Below are 18,031 nucleotides of genomic sequence, written 5' to 3'. Positions count from 1 at the left end.
AAAGTCACCTTTCTCTGCACTGCCTATTTCTCAGTTCAATGAGCAATGTTCCAGTTCTACAAGTCTATGCCAATTTTGAATTTGAATGTCCTTGTAGCTGTTTTTTATTTAAGTGAAAAGGAAGTGATGTCAACAGCCTTAAGTTTTCTGAGCTAAAGAAGTCTTGAAGATGGTCTCAATACCTTTTAACGAAAATTTACTAGCCTCTATGTATATATGTGAAAAAAATTGACATAATTTGATATAAATTAAATCTTCATTTCAATATACATTAGGGAAAAACATCTGCTTGGAGTAAATGTTAGGCATGGTGGATAATTAGATAAAATCATCTTGTGCCATTGCTGTATAACGGAATGTGCCAGACTAAATACTATAACTCCAGCTACTTTTCCACAAGAACATTAGACTTTTAAATTTGGAAATTGTTAAGCTCACCCCCCAAAAAAACTCCCAAATAGTTCTCTATATCGAGTTCTAAGCCTTGAATGCATGCAACCTCCCTTTTCTCTGACCTCAGTGAAATCCTGGAAAAATTTTTTAAATTTGCAATTTTTTTATTGTGAATTTTCCTGTATTCCCAGATTTTAACTATATAGTACAATTTATTGTTTGTAAAACACGTATCTGGATACAACTTAAAAAAAAAAATAAAACAAAAACAAGTACTAGATTGAACATTCAGTAAGACAGCTCTGAGACATGTCTAATATGTTGACTAATCGCACTGACTCCATCTTGTGACTCAAATCTACATCTAATTCAGTTCCCTTTCAATTCAATTATAGGTCTGGTCCAGTTTCTGTCCTATAAGTATTCAATGACGGGAATTGTGAGAAAACTATTGCATTGTTTGAGCCTAGTCCTGAAAGGCTGGTAAGCTGGATCACTTCTACCTGCTGCTTAGAGAATCTTAACTTAAGGACTTTTTTTTTTTTGGTTGAAGCAATTGGGGCTAAGTGGGGTCAAGTGATTTGCCTAGAGTCACACAGTTAAGTCTGAGGTCACATTTGAACTCAGGTCCTCCTGACTTGAGGGCCACTGCTCTATTCACTGTACCATTTGGTTGCCCTTAATCCTAGGATTTTATTTTTGCTCACATTGAAGATATCGATTGGAAGCAAAAATGAAAGCCTTGTTTCTTGATCAGTTTAAGAGACAAATCACTTGTTTTTTCTACTGTCTTGTTGTTGAGGGAAAAACTATCAAAGGTATCCTGGGTTCTAAGTGGGCTAATACCATTATATGCAGAGTTGCACTTTTTTTTTCCTTTAAGAGCACATACATATTAATTAAGCTCCATATTTGCTCCATAAGTGTAGCGGTATCAAACATACATTCCTAAATGCAGCTCAAACCAAATTAAAATGTAATAGGGAAATTGTTATTGTTTGTCCTTTGTTCTGGAAGAGTACTGATTAGGAAAGTGACCTGTGACATGTGAGTAAGTTGAATTTCAGTGAGGGAGGACTGTGCAAAATCACCACCTTCACTTTCTCTCCTGGGTCCTGTTGCAAGATATAGATCAGGAATACTGGAGAAAATGCAAACTGAGAAATAAATATAAATAAATGTAGAAGGTGACGTGTGTGTGTGTGTGTGTGTGTGTGTGTGTGTAGTTAAGGAGTCTTCTGAATTTGTCTTTTTCAGTTGCCATATTTTCCTGGCGCACTGGACCCAGAGCATATAAGAAGCCCCAAATGTTTCACGGATGAAGCTTCCCCCTAGTTGACATAATTTATTGTTGCACCCCAAACTCCCTGTGTTCTTGGGAAATAAACAGGCACCAGCCAGTCTGTGCCAAACTGAAGTAACATTTATGTAGCCAGACCCTCATCTTCAGAGTGTAGTAGTTCCAAGGAAAATGAATGAGGCTTCCATCACCTTGCATCTTCTCATGGGGAGTGGTCTTTTTCCCCCACTTTGGCTGCACCATGTTCCCTGCCATGTCATGGCCTTTCTTGGCATTTCTTCCTCCTTTTGTCCTGCTATTAGAAAAATGTGAAATTTTTGTAAACCCTTTGGATTCCACATGCATATTCATTTCTCTTTTAATAAACTTGGTTTTCATACAAGTCTTGTGACACTACATGCACATATATTTAACAAAATAAATGAAAATACAATAAAACCTAACCATTACATTTTAAAGAACAATACATAGACCACAGGGATCCTTATATAGTTTAGTGGCTCTTGTTTCTATTTGTATGACACCACTATAATCACCAACTGCCTTTCAGATATATTAAGCTATAGGTCCAGTAAACATCTTAAAATTAAGTATGTCCAAAATAGAACTCCTTTCCCTGAATAGTCTCCTTCACTTCTAACACCATCTTTCCTGCCTCTTATCCCTCTTAAACCTAAATAGCCTGGACTCCTCAATAAGTCACCCCACCCCCATCCAATCCATCTTTAACACCCACCTTTGAAACATCTTTCAAATATATCTAAGCCCTCTTCTCCTCTGCCTAGTGCCCGGACTAGTTATTGTAAGGGTGGGCTTGCCTCAAACCTCTCCCCCCTACAACTCAGCTTCAGCTAAGTCATTTTCCTAAAGTAAAGATACAATCTCACACACTCACTCTCTCACACTTTCACTTTCTCTCTCTCTCACACACAAACACACACACACACACACACACACACACACACACACACACACACACATAAACCTAGTTCCCTTGCCTACACCCTCTCCTACCTTTCCAGGATTCTCCCATGTCCACTTCTACAATCCTTTCCAACTTTGTGATTTTCCTGGCCTCCTTCAATTCCCAGCTAAAATCTCATCTTTTACTAAAACCAACCCTTAAGGCCTACTCTCTCAATTATTTCCTAAGCATCCAGTATATAATTTACTTTGTACTCATGTCTAGATCTCATCTCTGATTAGACTGTGAGCTTCTTAAAGTCAGAGACTGTCTTTTGACTCTTTTTGTAATCCCAGACTTAGCAAAATGACTGCACATAGTAGGGTGCTTAACATTTATTGACCTATTTATTTTTTTAAAAATGTATTATTCTGATTAATTCAGACAAATGTTGTAATCAAAAAATTCTATTTCTTTATATGGTTCAGCATTTCAATTTCTAGTACTATATTTTTGAAAATTCATGCTTCTCTGCTTCCATGGTTCAAGTGTTTTCATGATCTAGTCACCTTTACTCCACTGAATGTCTTTTTGCAAATTAGCACAATATTATAACAAATCTCGTATTCGTTGCAAATCTTTGCTTTTTATAATCAGAACTGAAACATAAAGATTTATGTATTTTCTCACTTTACTAAGTATAACATTTCTAATTTAGTTTCTTAACAATTCAAAAATAAATGATCTATTTTAATTTCTTTTAGGTAACTTTGCTTCTAATTTACTTGAGCCAAATCATTCAGAGAAAGTCACTTTTGGCCAGGCAACCAAAATTCTTAAAATTAAATTCCCCACTGTTACATGTTTACTGTCTCCTTGAGGCAAAGCTTTCTTTGCTCAAGATGATTTAAACAAGAGAAAAAAATTTAAAAACTAAAGCAACAAATTTAAAATCTACACATTTTCTCCACCTAAGGGAGAAGCAAAAAAAAAAAAGCCTATTAGTGTATTCAGCATAAGAAATTCAAATATTCAAACCACACTCCTATAATGATTTGGAAATTCAGAATTGATTATATGTGGGTCACAAATTGGTAATATATTTCTCTATATATATGTGTGTGTGTGTGTGTGTGTGTGTGTATAAATTTATTTATATTTCTAGAAATTTCTGCAAATGGGAAAAGGACCTCTTTACTTTGTCAGCTGTTAGAATCCTTACAAAGTGTTAACTCCTTAGAGTTGATGGAAACAATGCTTGTGTGCTTAGGGTTTACACTTTTGGGAGAATTTACACATTAGAGCTCACACATTAAAGTTCACAAGTTCCAGAGATTCACAATTCAGAAACCCACAATCCCACTCTCTCAGAGAAGGAGTCAACCTCTGGGTTTACACCTTTAAGAGCTTTAGTCAGTCGGTCAGTCAGTTAAGGAGATTGAGAAGCTAATCTGCAGTAGGACAGAACCAAGATTCAGAGAGAGCTGGAGGCTGAAGCTAGCAACAAGAGCTCTCGGAACCAAAGAAAACTAACCGGACTATTTTGGAAGAGACAGTATAAGAGACTGAACTTTAATCCCTGACTGTATTTGAAGTGATTATTAATTGGAACTGAAACTAAGGCTGCCTCCAGAAAACCTCCCTAAGAAACCTGCTCCCAGAGAACGAACATCATATTATACAAAAGAGAACACCACAGCCAGCAAATAATATTAATACTATATAATCCTATTTAATATTAACCAAATAGATTAGTAACAAAATCACCATCCCATTTTTTCCTGGACCACTACTCTTAAGACTTTTAGAGTCTTTTCTGAATAGGAAAAGGATGAAGGTGCCAATACAAATTTCATTAGTCTCTCTACTCTACTAAATCAATCAAGGAAACAAAATTCTCCAGTCTACCAGAATAAGTCTAAATTGCCTTATTTGCAAGAGAAAATCCATATTAACGACTAGTCTTGCCAATTCCCCAGGGGTTCCCACTGCCCAGCATTAATCAGAATCAGTCATATTGATTTGCACAAACAGGCCCAGGTTCTCCATTCCTGCCTAATACCTTGTCGTATCTGATTCAGATAAAAACCTTTAATTTTTTAAAAAAGAATATCATTATAATAAATAAATGAACAATTGCCAAGATATAGAAATTGTTTTTAGAAAGCCAAGCCTATATGTTTATTATTTTTTAAATAGTATTGTCTTTTCTATTATTATATAGCAACGAGTTAATCTATTTCTTTAAATAAAACTTCTAGTTAAATTTGACTGATGTACATTCTTATTAGAACTTCCAAACACTTTATGCTTTTTAAAGTTATTTTCATCTTTTTTAAACAAGATTTTATTTTTCCAAATACATGTAAAAATAGGCTTTGGGCATTCATTTTCGTAAGACTAATAAAAAGCCTGTAAAAAAGGCCACTGATCTTTACAAATTCTGGTGTCCTATTCAATACATCTGTTGTGCCACAGTTCCCTTTTAATGTCCTGACCCAGTTTCTCTAATTGTCCTATTTAATTACTCTGCTTGAGGTTATAACCTTTCCCTCTAAATGTTTGATGAGATAAAGGTTTTATATCTTTAGGCTATAATCATTCCTTCTTGGTGTCTGACAAAATAAAGGGCTACTATCCATTTTAGACATCATTAGAATATCTGTAACCTCTCCAGTACCTCCCCCCACTAGGTTGTCCCCATCCAGATCTTCCCTACCCCATTATGACATTGTTCTTGTTATCCTATAAAAGAGTCTTGCTGTCCGACATTCAGGGCTGGATTCTTTTGAGATGATAAGTCTCATTCAGCCCTGGGACTAAACATGGATCATTTGGTCCCAGTATTTCTCTCCATTTAATAAACTATTAAATTGTTCTCTAATCTCCGTCTTGCTCAGTTTTTCCGGCATTACACATCAGGGATCCCAGTAGACTTTGTAGAATTCTCCTTTTCTAAGCCCCCCTCAATAATTTATTGCATGGTTTACTTTCTGCTACTCCCTTTATGTACCATAATCATTCGTGGGGATCAGCTTTGCTCTGCAATCTGTAACCTCATTCAAACTACATTATTGCAGTTCATCCCTAGGAACAGAAGACACCAACTAATTGATTTAGATGTCTGCCAAGCTAATTCCTTCAACAATTAAAGAAGACTGGTCTTAAGAGGTCAATAATGATTACTTCAGGGATAAAGAACACATAACCCATATGAGTATTAATGTTCTAAGTACTAAGTGTCACACACACTAATTGTGTGACCCTGAGCAAGTCACTTAACGCCTATCTACCTCAGTTTCTTCATTTATAAATTGAATTAGAAAAGTGACAAATCACCCCAGTATCTTTACAACAACAACAACAAAAAAAAAAAAAAAAAACCACAACCCATGTAAGATCACAAAGAGTCATATACAACTGAAAACCTTAGAAAACTTTGAAACTTTTCTGCTCACCTTTTTTCTTTGGCAGATCAGACTAGACAACCAAGTTATTCAACAGTGTTGATCTGACTGTGCCTTTTTATCAGAGATGAGCAGTGCCTCTATTATGCTGGAGATAAGTTGCATTCCATCCTCCACCATGATCAATTATTAATTATTATATATATTCCATATACATATGGAGTGCTAAGGATAAAAAAAAAAAGGCAAAAGTCTCTGATCCCAAGGAGTTCACAATATAACGGGGAGACAACATGCAAATATATACAAAGCAAGTTATGTTAAGGATAAATAGAAAACCATGGCTAACATTTATGGAGTGCTTGTTAGGTTCAACGTACTGTGTATTAAGTGCTTTGTAATTCTTATTCCTCATGACAACCTTAAGAAACAGGTATTATTATCCCCATTTTTCAAATGAGGAAACTAAGGCAAACAGAGGTGAAATAACTTGCATACAGCTAGTGTCTGAGGCCACATTTGATCTCAGGTCTTCCTGACTTTCTATAGATATATATAAATAGATACATAGAACAAATAACCTTCTACCCACTTCCCTGCTGCTTCTAATTAAAAGGCACTAGAAGTAAGGGTTCTCTCCTTATGCAGAGAGCTGCTTTGGGCCTGCACTGTTATTGCCACCCTGTCCTGGCAGAAGCATTGGAGGTGTTCACTCAATCCTATGCTGGGGCCTAATGTTTCATTGAGGCCAGTGTCACTCCCTCCTGCTGGCTTCGTTAAATGATTAAGTCAGAAACTGCCACATAAGATGTCTCAGGCACTTCAAAGAATTCTGGTGCATCACACAAGGGTCTGGACTGCTCTTCCCGTCAATCATCAATAACTCTTCAATTGTTTTTTGATGCAAGTCAGACTCCACTGAAGGACCTAGGAACTCGATATATCACACTTAAAAGGCTGCCACTCAGACTATAAATGTTCAAGTCAGGCATACCCACCTATGTGAAAAGATCAATACAGAGCAAGAAATCAGAGAGTACTTTTCTCTACCAGGTACCAATAGTAACTAGGACTTCCAGGATAGGGGAATCAAGCCTGAGGAATGAGCTCTGCAGGGATCTCTTTTAAAAGTTCCAAAGGGAGAGGACAAGGCACATATATGATTTGGGAGTAAAAATGAAAATTTTGAAACTAAGGCATTACTCCCCATCAATCCATATCAATTTGAATACAACTGGTTGCCAGTTTACAATGAGGTCTAGGCTCCAGGGAGAAATTTAATTTTTCTAATGCTTCCCTCCATGGCTTACACTAAAAAAAAACAAGTTGTATTAGTAAGTTTAAAAGTTGTATTAGTAAGATGATTGGATAATTTCAAAATTCTAGGAATCTACTATGATTTGTATTTTCACTTTTTGGGGTTTTCCCACCATTCCTCTCAATCATTTGGCTATGTTCATAGTACTGAAGACTGGTAGTTCAGCTGCAATATCATTTTCAAAAAAAGCATTCAAAAACAATTCTTACCTAATCACTTTTCATTCTTCTGCAATTGTCCTTTTCTATGGATGAGTTTGAGAGCTAATAACAGTTTTCAATCCCATTCCATACAATTCTTCAGGTTTCTTCAAAGTAAAGTGAGTTCTGAGGAAATCCTCTAGTACAAAGGCTCTTCACTTTTTTGTCACTGCGGTTCAGTGAAACTTTGTGAATTCCACAGAATCTTTAAATACATAAAAGACAAAGGAAACAAAGAATATTATAAATAGTCATTAAAATATAAAAATAAATAGTAACCTGACACCTGGTTAAAAACTCCTGATAACCCTAAAAGACAATAAAATATAAAAATAAATAGTAACCTGACACCTGGTTAAAAACTCCTGATAAGCCTAAAAGACAATTATATGAATTAACTTCAAGGAACAACTAAAGAGCATAGAGGTCTCTACCGAATGCCAGAAGCTAATTTACTGTCTAATCTCCCAGAGGTGGAAAGGAGAACCTCAGACTATACCACCCTCTAGAAGAATCAAAAGCAAACAACCAAATTTGGAAACATGCTAATTTCATATTTACAAAAAGATTCCTGTTCATTTAGTGATGTCAGAATAACCTGATGAAGCATCCCTGACAAATTTTGCATGAACATGAGTCCCAGGGTATGTGTGTGAGGATGCCACGCTACTTAAGATGGGCCAAACCAGTCTTAATAGCAAGTTAAAGCTCCCAATGGAGCAGTGGAATCATCAGTGAATTAGCAGTGGAATATATAACAGTATTTGTAGCCCTTTTTTTTTTTATTTTCAATATATACATAATTTATTTTTTTTTATTTAATAGCCTTTTATTTACAGGATATATGCATGGGTAACTTTACAGCATTAACAATTGCCAAACCTCTTGTTCCAATTTTTTACCTCTTACCCCCCCACCCCCTCCCCTAGATGGCAGGATGACCAGTAGATGTTAAATATATTAAAATAAAATAAAATAAAATATAAAATAAAATTAAAATAAAATAAAAATATATAAAAAATAAAATATAAATTAAAATATAAAATATTAAAATAAAAATTAAAATATATTAAAATATAAAAAATAAATTAAAATAAAATAAAAATACAAAAAATAAAAAATAAATATAAAATATAAAAAAATAAATTAAAATATAAAATAAAAATAAAACATAAAAATAAAATAAAATAAAAAAAATAAAAAATACACAATAAGTATACATGACCAAAACATTATTTTGCTGTATTTGTAGCCCATTTTTACTTGCTGCCTGAATGACAGTGAAACAAATTAAAAAAAAAAAAAAAAAAAAAACTTTGTACAATACGTTTTAAGCCATTTTCTTCCCCCAATAACAAAAGAGACCAAAGTATCTTACCTATGCCTTCAGTATTTTTTTCTGGAAAGCACCCATGGCACTTATGCCTCCTGGTCCTTCTCATTTGCTCCTCACATCTTTGTCCAGGTAACACGCCATGCATTCTTCAAATCAGACATTTAATGACTTCATCTGCTCCCAAAGACCTAATTATTTATATACAGAATATTTCTTCCCCCCTCCCCCTCTAATCCTTAAACCCTTAGTTTCCCTGCGGAGCTCCTAATCTCCCACCCACTACCTTTTGAGCAAGATACTGGATGTCCCATAGACATCTCAAATTCCAAAAGTCCAAAAAAGTGGACGCCTTGCCTTCCTTCCCAAGCCCCACCTTGTGCCCCTTCATTAATAAACAAGGCACCATCATCCTCCCGGTACCCAAGTCCAATCTTCTTCCCCTCACCCCCTCCATCTATCCGGGTCTGGTCAATTCAACCTTGGATATAGCCCACGCTACACCAGCCTGTACTCCCAAAATATCTATGAGCTTTCTTGCTTGGGAAAAGCCTTCCTATAGCATGGAAGCCGAAAACGGGAAATTAGGATACTTAACTCTTTCAGCAGTTGTTCTCATTAAATAGTCTCTTCTGCCCCCGATTCTTCACATCAGACGACTTCTCGGTCTCCTTCCCGGGGTCTTTCTCCAGGTCGCACCCACCTATTGCGCGTGTCTTCTGAGCTTCCATCCACATCTCTCCTCAGCTCCCACGAATTTCCTATTTTCTCTGCATTTGCTCCCCCCCTCCATATTCAAAAGTCCCAGAAATCCCCAAATCCACGTATCCTAAACTGAACTCCTTTACTCCCAAAATTCTGCGCGGTTCCGTAATCAATACTGCACCGCCACCTCATTATCCCTTACTCCCAGGTGCCCACCTGTCCCGGCTCCTACCGACCCCCCTCCCTACACGCGGGCCACCCCCTCCCCCAAGCCTGTCCCTTTCCCCTCCTTCCCACCCACCCCCACCCCGCAAACACAAGACAGAGGCAGAGAAATGCTGGAACTTTAGCATTTTAATCGTTTCTCTCCCGGAGCCGAGGGCGCGCGCTGGAGGCAGCTCAGAACTGGATCACTTGTCCCTTTCTCTTCTTGTCTCCTCCCAGCTCGAAATGCTTGCAGCGCTTGATGGCCAGCATCCTCTTGGACCTGCAGTTGGGCTCCACGCACTCGAGCCTCAGCACGATCTTCTTGGTGGTCTTGGCCTTCTTGCGGAAGATGGGCTTGGTCTGGCCGCCGTAGCCGCTCTGCTTGCGGTCGTAGCGGCGCTTGCCCTGCGCGTACAGGGAATCCTTGCCCTTCTTGTACTGCGTCACCTTGTGCGGCTGGTGCTTGCCGCACTTCTTGCAGTAGGTGCGCCGGGTCTTGGGCACGTTCACCATGGCGGCGGCGGCGGCGTCTGCGGAGGCGGCGAAAGAGGAGACGGCGGCAAAGGAGGAGCTTCCCAACTCCGCTTCACACGGGGCCGGGCTTCTCTTCGGCTTTTCAGCGGCACGAAAGACACGGGAGGAGACGGAAAAAGAGTTCTGAGGGAAAAAGCTGCGGGACCAGAGCTCTGCACACGCCCGCCCAAGGCTCTCGGGAAGGAAGGGACGAAGGGCTGAAGTGCTTTTGTATTGGCCCGCCGGGGCGGAAGTGGAACAGGAAGCAGACGTTACCCAGGAGACAAAGCGCTCCGAGTAGCCGGAAGAGTTTGTGTAACTCCTGACGAAAGTGCGGAAACGGTTGGAGGACTCTGTTTTGAGCTGCCTTTGTTAGGACGAATGTGCAGCTGGGGGGTTTGTCGAGTTATTTACACTATCTTGCGCTACAAAGATCCTAAACAGTCCCGTCTTAGAAAAAGAAACAGAATGAGCTATTAAACAACTCCCTAAGAAAAAATCCCCAGGACCAGATGGATTTACATGTGAATTTTACCAAACATTTAAAGAACAATTGGCCCCAATGCTATATAAATTATTTGAAAAACTAGGATTGAAGGAGTCCTACCAAACTCCTTTTACAACACAGACATGGTACTGATACCTAAACCAGGTAGGCTGAAAACAGAGAAAGAAAATTATAGACCAGTATCCCTAATGAATATTGATGCTAAAATCTTAAATAAGATATTAACAAAAAGACTACAGAAAATCATCTCCAAGATAATACACTATGATCAAGTAGGATTTATACCAGGAATGCAGGGCTGGTTCAATATTAGGAAAACTATCAATATAATTGGCCATGTTAATAACCAAATTAACAAAAACCATATGATCATCTCAATAGATGCAGAAAAAGCATTTGATAAAAATTTGATAAAAAATAAAATTTGATAAAAAATTTGATTTGATAACATTCATTCCTAATAAAAATACTTGAGAGTATAGGAATAAATGGACTTTTTCTTAAAATAGTCAGGAGCATATATTTAAAACCATCAGTAAGCATCATATGCAATAGGGAAAAACTGGAACCTTTCCCAGTAAGATCTGGAGTGAAGCAAGGTTGCCCACTGTCACCATTACTATTCAATATTGTATTAGAAACACTAGCCTCGGCAATAAGAGTCAAGAAAGAGATTAAAGGAATCAGAATAGGCAGTGAGGAAACCAAACTATCACCGTTTGCAGATGATATGATGGTATACTAACAGAACCCTAGAGATTCTACTAAAAAGTTATTAGAAATAATCCATAACTTTAGCAAAGTTGCAGGTTATAAAATAAATCCCCATAAATCCTCAGCATTTTTATACATCATCAACAAAATCCAACAGCAAGAGATACAAAGAGAAATTCCATTCAGAATAACTGTCGACAGCATAAAATATTTGGCAATCTATCTACCAAAGGAAAGTCAGGAATTATATGAGCTAAATTACAAAAAACTTTCCACACAAATAAAGTCAGACTTAAACAATTGGAAAAATATCATGCTCCTGGATAGGTCGAGTTAATATAATAATTGATGACAATACTCCCTAAACTAATCTATTTATTTAGTGCTATACCAATCAGACTTCCAAGAAAATATTTTAATGATCTAGACAAAATAACAACAAAATTCATATGGAATAATAAAAGGTCAAGAATCTCAAAAGAATTAATGAAAAAAAAATCAAATGAAGGTGGCCTAGCTGTACCTGATCTAAAACTATATTATAAAGCAGCAGTCACCAAAACCATTTGGTATTGGCTAAGAAGATGATTAGTTGATCAGTGGAATAGGTTAGTTATACAAGACAGAATAGTCAACTATAGCAATTTAGTGTTTGACAAACCCAAAGATCCTCACTTTTGGGATAAGAATTCATTATTTGACAAAACTGCTGGATAACTGGAAATTAGAATGGCAGAAATTAGGCATGGACCCACACTCTCAACACCGTATACCAAGATAAGATCAAAATGGGTCCATGATTTAGACATAAAGAACGAGATTATAAACAAATTGGAGGAACATAGGATAGTTTATCTCTCAGACTTGTGGAAGAGGAAGAAATTTGTGACTAAAGACGAACTAGAGACCATCATTGATCACAAAATAGAAAATTTTGATTACATCAAATAAAAAGCCTTTGTACAAAACAAAACTAATGCAAACAAGATTAGAAGGGAAAAACAAACTGGGAAAACATCTTCACAGTTAAAGTGTCTGATAAAGGCCTCATTTCCAAAATATATAGACAGCTGACTCTAATTTATAAGAAATCAAGCCATTCTCCAATTGATAAATGGTCAAAGGATATGAACAGACAATTCTCAGATGAAGAAATTGAAACTATTTCCACTCATATGAAAGAGTGTTCCAAATCACTATTGATCAGAGAAATGCAAATTAAGACAACTCTGAGATACTACTACACACCTGTCAGATTGGCTAAGATGACAGGAAAAATGATGACGGAAAATGATGATGGATGTTGAGGGGATGGGGAAAACTGGGACACTGATACATTGTTGGTGGAACTGTGAACGAATCCAACCATTCTGGAGAGCAATCTGAATTATGCCCAAAAAGTTATCAAACTGTGCATACCCTTTGATCCAGCAGTGTTTCTACTGGGCTTATACCCCAAAGAGATACTAAAGAAGGGAAAGGGACCTGTATGTGCCAAAATGTTTGTGGCAGCCCTCTTTGTAGTGGCCAGAAACTGGAAAATGAATGGATGCCCATCAGTTGGAGAATGGTTGGGTAAATTGTGGTATATGAATATTATGGAATATTATTGTTCTGTAAGAAATGACCAGCAGGATGATTTCAGAAAGGCCTGGAGAGACTTATACAAACGGATGCTGAGTGAAACGAGCAGGGCCAGGAGATCGTTATATACCTCAACAACGATACTGTATGAAGATGTATTCTGATGGAAGTGGATTTCTTTGACAAAGAGAAGATCTAGCTCAGTTTCAGTTGATCAATAATGGACAGAAGCAGCTACACCCAAAGAAAAACACTGGGAAATGAACGTAAACTGTTTGCATTTTTTGTTTTTCTTCCGGTTATTTTTTACCTTCTGAATCCAATTCTCCCTGTGCAACAAGAGAACTGTTTGATTCTGCACACATATATTGTATCTAGGATATAGTGCGACATATTTAACATTTATAGGACTGCTTGCCATCTAGGGGAGAGGGTGGAGGGTGGGAGGGAAAAATCGGAACAGAAGTGAGTGCAAGAGGAGATCAACCAAATCATTTCCAATGGAGCAGTAATGAACTGAACCAGCTACACCCAGAGAAAGAACTCTGGGAGATGACTAAAAACCATTACATTGAATTCCCAATCCCTATATTTATGCCCACCTGCATTTTTTATTTCCTTCACAAGCTAATTGTACAATATTTCAGAGTCTGATTCTTTTTGTACAGCAAAATAATGGTTTGGTCATGTATACCTATATTGTATTTAATTTATATTTTAATATATTTAACATCTACTGGTCATTCTGCCATCTGGGGGAGGGGGGGAGGGGTAAGAGGTGAAAAATTGGAACAAGAGGTTTGGCAATTGTTAATGCTGTAAAGTTACCCATACATATAACCTGTAAATAAAAAGCTATTAAATTAAAAAAAAAAAAAAAAAAAGTGAGTGCAAGGGATAATGTTGTAAAAAAAAATTACCCTGGCATGGGTTCTGTAAATAAAAAGTTATTATAATAAATTTAAAAGAAAAAGATTCCTGCCAAGTAGGGCAAGATTTAGCTGATTTGTGAAATTTGTTGCAATCTCTAGCCCTTTGTCACCACCAGCAGCATCATGGTGGTTTCAGCCGCATTGACAGTTACACTGACTGGGATGAAGGGTTTTTTAATGTGTTGAATATCCGCCCGGTCCTCCTTCTGGCCACCATGTGGTCCATGACTGAGAGGGAGACACACATCCCCTCACTCCCCCCCAATCCCTCCCAAATCCCCCCCTCCACGATTCTTGGGGAATGAAAGTAATTGATTAGACATCTATTCTTCTCCTTGCCTTTTCTTTTACAAGCCAGTTCATCCAACAATTAATAAATGTTTATCTTGGGTCATGCCCTGGACTAAGTTCTTTTTATTTAAATAGTTTAATGTTAATTTTTATTCATTTTGATTAACAAACATTTTTGTTGACCATCACCTTCCCTCGCTGTAATCATCCACTTTTTTAAAAGCCCAAACAACAAAACCTTTAATACTTAAATCCACGTAGTCCAGGAAACTATTTTCTACATTGCTCATGACTGGACAAGTATGTGTCTACATCTTAATTTTAATCCCCTCACATGAGTCCAGTTTCATCTTCATTCTCAGGCTTTTCATAGTGGTTTTTCACTATAATATTATTGTGAAAATTATCATCTCTGTTCTTATTTTGGTCAGCATCAGTTCATAAAGTTATGTCCCATCCATCTTGCTGAGAAAGCATCCATTTCGTCATTTGTTATAGTACAAAAATGTACCCTCCCATTCACATAGTACTAGGTATCTAGTCATTCTCCAATGAGAGAATACTTTCCCAATTTTTGCTACTATTGAGCCAAAAAGGTTCCTGTAAGTTTCTTCTGAGAACCTGAATTTAGCCTTACACACTAGATCAAAGTGACAGCATGACCATAGAGTGACTTTGCCTATTTCTGTTCTTCTGCTTACTTGGGCATCACACCAGTAGTGTGCTTATATATAAAATCAGTTACTGTTCTCTGAAAACACTGACCCTGGAAATCCCCTTAAAGCCATTCCCACCATTGTAAGCATCCTAAACCCATTCCCACCATTGTAAGCATCCTAAACCCATTCCCACCATTGTATACATTCTATTACTGCTTTAGGCTGTGAAAAACATTTTTCTTGTATAACAACTGCCTGACATTAAATAAGGAAATTACCTAACTGCATTCTCTCTGCTTCTTTGCTAGCTACAATCCTATGTAAACTCTGCCTCAGTTCCTCTGCACCAAATGCTTGGGACAATAGTCCTATTGGTCAGCTAGCTTCTTAAATTCTCCATTTTAAAATTAAACTAGTCTCTACTCACCTCACTTTCCCTGGTATTACACTACCAGGAAAAAAAGCAGCCATAAATAGTGATAGCCAATGAGATAATAATTGGAAAACAAATAACAGAATTGGCACATACTAAGATCTATATAACCTCGTCATTGTTAGTGAAATAACTGGATGAAAGTTTTGAATCTTTTCTTTGGGGAAAGTTTTTTGTTTTGGTTGGAGCCTGGAGATTTAAAGAGGGGAGATTTTGCTCAGATGTTTACTTGTACAATCTGTATAGGATATTTAACATATTTCCTATAATCATTCTCCTTTATAAATTGCTTCATTTAAAACAATTGATTCTCCTCCCTCCCTTTAAACAAAGGTAGTGTCAGAAGCAGCATGGTGGTTTGAGGGATGATCTCTAAATCAAGAAAACAGGGAATTCACCATCCACACCCCCAAACAACTCCAAACCCAGGGAGGGCTCTGTTCACCAGAGTAGACAAAAAATAAACAAGGAATTTATGATTCATAGTTTGTTTTTTATAATTTGTATTAAGATTTTAAAAGTAGTTGTACTGGAAACTGAATGGATGCCCATCAGTTGGAGAATGGCTGAATAAATTGTGGTATATGAATATTATGGAATATTACTGTTTGGTAAGAAATGACCAACAGGATGATTTCAGAAAGGCCTGGAGAGACTTACACGAACTGATGCTGAGTGAAATGAGCAGGACCAGGAGATCATTATATACTTCAACAACAATACTATATGATGACCAGTTCTGATGGACCTGGCCATCCTCAGCAACGAGATCAACCAAATCATTTCCAATGGAGCAGTAATGAACTGAACTCACGCTCCATGAGAAAGAACTCTGGGAGATGACTAAAAACCATTACATTGAATTCCCAATCCCTATATTTATGCCCACCTGAATTTTTGATTTCCTTCACAAGCTAATTGTACAATATTTCAGAGTCTGATTCTTTTTCTACAGCAAAATAACGTTTTGGTCATGTATACTTATTGTGTATCTAATTTATATTTTAATATATTTAACATCTACTGGTCATCCTGCCATCTAGGGGAGGGGTGGGGGTAAGAGGTGAAAAATTGGAACAAGAGGTTTGGCAATTGTTAATGCTGTAAAGTTACCCATGCATATAACCTGTAAATAAAAGGCTATTAAATAAAAAAACAAAACAAAACAAAACAAAAAAAATAATAATAAAATAAAAGTAGTTGTAATGTTCTTTGTTGGTTTTCTGGAGGTCTTGGGAGCTTCTTTTCAGTTAAATAATCACAAGAATAGCCAGGTGTTAAAATCCAAATCCTTTATTATGTCCTTCACAATCTAGTTTCCTTGCTTGGGGCCCAACTAGCTTTCTTGAGAGCCTTTCAGTCCAGTCTTGGTCTCAGTGGGGGGAACAGAAGGACAGGCCGGCCACTATGAGGCTGATGAAGATGGAATGAATCTCTCTCTCAGTCCCTCTGAGTCTGTCTCTGGCTCTGACAGGCCTTGGTCTCAGTAGGGGAAGTGCAGGAGGCCAGGCCAGGCTGAATCTGGCTCCAAGTCTGAGTCCCAGCTGAGTATAAACCAATCATTATATCACTAGGAAACCATTATTTGTTGTAAGATTAAATCAGTCATATTGAACTTAGAGAACAATTAATCACCACAATAAACTAGATGACCATTGTCTCATCAATCCCACCGAGTTAGCACCTTGTAAGAACCCTTGTTTTAAATAGAGTTCTGGCCCATAACAAGTAGTCATTCATTTGCAATGTTTACTTGGATCCCCACCTGAACTTTTCCATTTTGCTCTCTATATTTTTTGATGTTCTATTAATCCTTTTGATGCGACTGATGTAGACACCAGATGATGGTAAGCACCAAAAGTTGGGGTTCAGTCATGTGAAGAATTCACAATGTCCATTCTCTTTGGCAAAAGATAGATTTATTTAAGGGAATTGATTACAGACAAAATGAAAGGATCCAATATACACCAGGAATAGAGTTAGGAGAGCATAGAAAGGAGTTTTAATAATGAGTGATGGAAAGGACAAGTTTCCTAGGGGAACTTGGCATTTACCAGGAGAAAAGCACCCCATGAGGCTGGCGCATGTCCTTAGCTGTCAGACTAAATCCTGAAAAGGACTTAGCAACCTAAAAGAGTTGGTTGTGAGAAGGAGAAGTGAAGTTAGGAGAGACATACCACATGGCCTGGGGAGGGGTGAAATGAAAGAAACCCAGAGACACAACACTGTGGCTGACTGACCCAAAGAGGACAGTGGGACTGTTACTGACATAATTTAAACTCAGGGATATAACTGGGATTTCTGACAGGCATAACAAGGTGAGACTGGCTGAGACCCTACATCAGTTCTTCATTTTCTCTCTGCCCAGCATGCCATTCAGGATCTCATCACTTCTATTACTGCTGCATTTTTTTTTTCATTACCAATTAATTCCCTCTTATTGGAGAAGAACTCCCTTATTTAACCAATATTTCTCATTTTCCACCTCCAGTATATCATTCCTTTTTGCCAAGAGTAGGAAGATAATGTAGTTATTGTTGTTTTTTAAACTAATTTAACTATGAACACTTCAGTGGATAAAATAGAAAGACAACTGCATATGAATCTGAATTTCTATAGAGTTAGATTGG

At 37.3% G+C, this 18,031-nt stretch overlaps 1 protein-coding gene and 1 long non-coding RNA gene across 3 annotated transcripts; both read right to left on the bottom strand.

The window, feature by feature from the left end:
- Nucleotides 1–1,020: 1,020 nt before the first annotated feature.
- On the bottom strand, nucleotides 1,021–9,807 carry LOC111719722. 2 transcript variants are annotated; one of them, XR_004233009.1, is made up of 5 exons: nucleotides 9,454–9,807; nucleotides 8,901–9,004; nucleotides 7,532–7,727; nucleotides 6,056–6,229; nucleotides 1,021–1,988 (listed from the first exon to the last, which is right to left on the bottom strand). It is a non-coding gene; the product is annotated as an uncharacterized LOC111719722 (long non-coding RNA). The 2 variants fall into 2 exon arrangements; XR_002769727.2 differs by having other exon boundaries at nucleotides 8,901–9,807.
- Nucleotides 9,808–9,896: 89 nt separating this feature from the next.
- LOC116422394 (60S ribosomal protein L36a) lies at nucleotides 9,897–10,511 on the bottom strand. The gene has a single exon (XM_031959834.1). The coding sequence runs from the start codon at nucleotides 10,278–10,280 to the stop codon at nucleotides 9,960–9,962; it is 321 nt and encodes a 106-aa protein (XP_031815694.1). The 5' UTR covers nucleotides 10,281–10,511; the 3' UTR covers nucleotides 9,897–9,959.
- Between the last annotated feature and the right edge of the window lie 7,520 nt (nucleotides 10,512–18,031).

The sequence above is a fragment of the Sarcophilus harrisii genome, chromosome 3 (genome assembly GCF_902635505.1).
Source record: "Sarcophilus harrisii chromosome 3, mSarHar1.11, whole genome shotgun sequence".
In the NCBI taxonomy this organism is placed as follows: domain Eukaryota; kingdom Metazoa; phylum Chordata; class Mammalia; order Dasyuromorphia; family Dasyuridae; genus Sarcophilus; species Sarcophilus harrisii.
The sequence above is the reverse complement of the archived record's forward strand: the minus strand, read 5'-3'. Positions and strand labels throughout refer to the sequence as shown.

Excerpts from the sequence above, each read along its gene's own strand:
- LOC116422394 (XM_031959834.1), bottom strand. The coding sequence starts at position 10,280 with ATGGTGAACGTGCCCAAGACCCGGCGCACCTACTGCAAGAAGTGCGGC.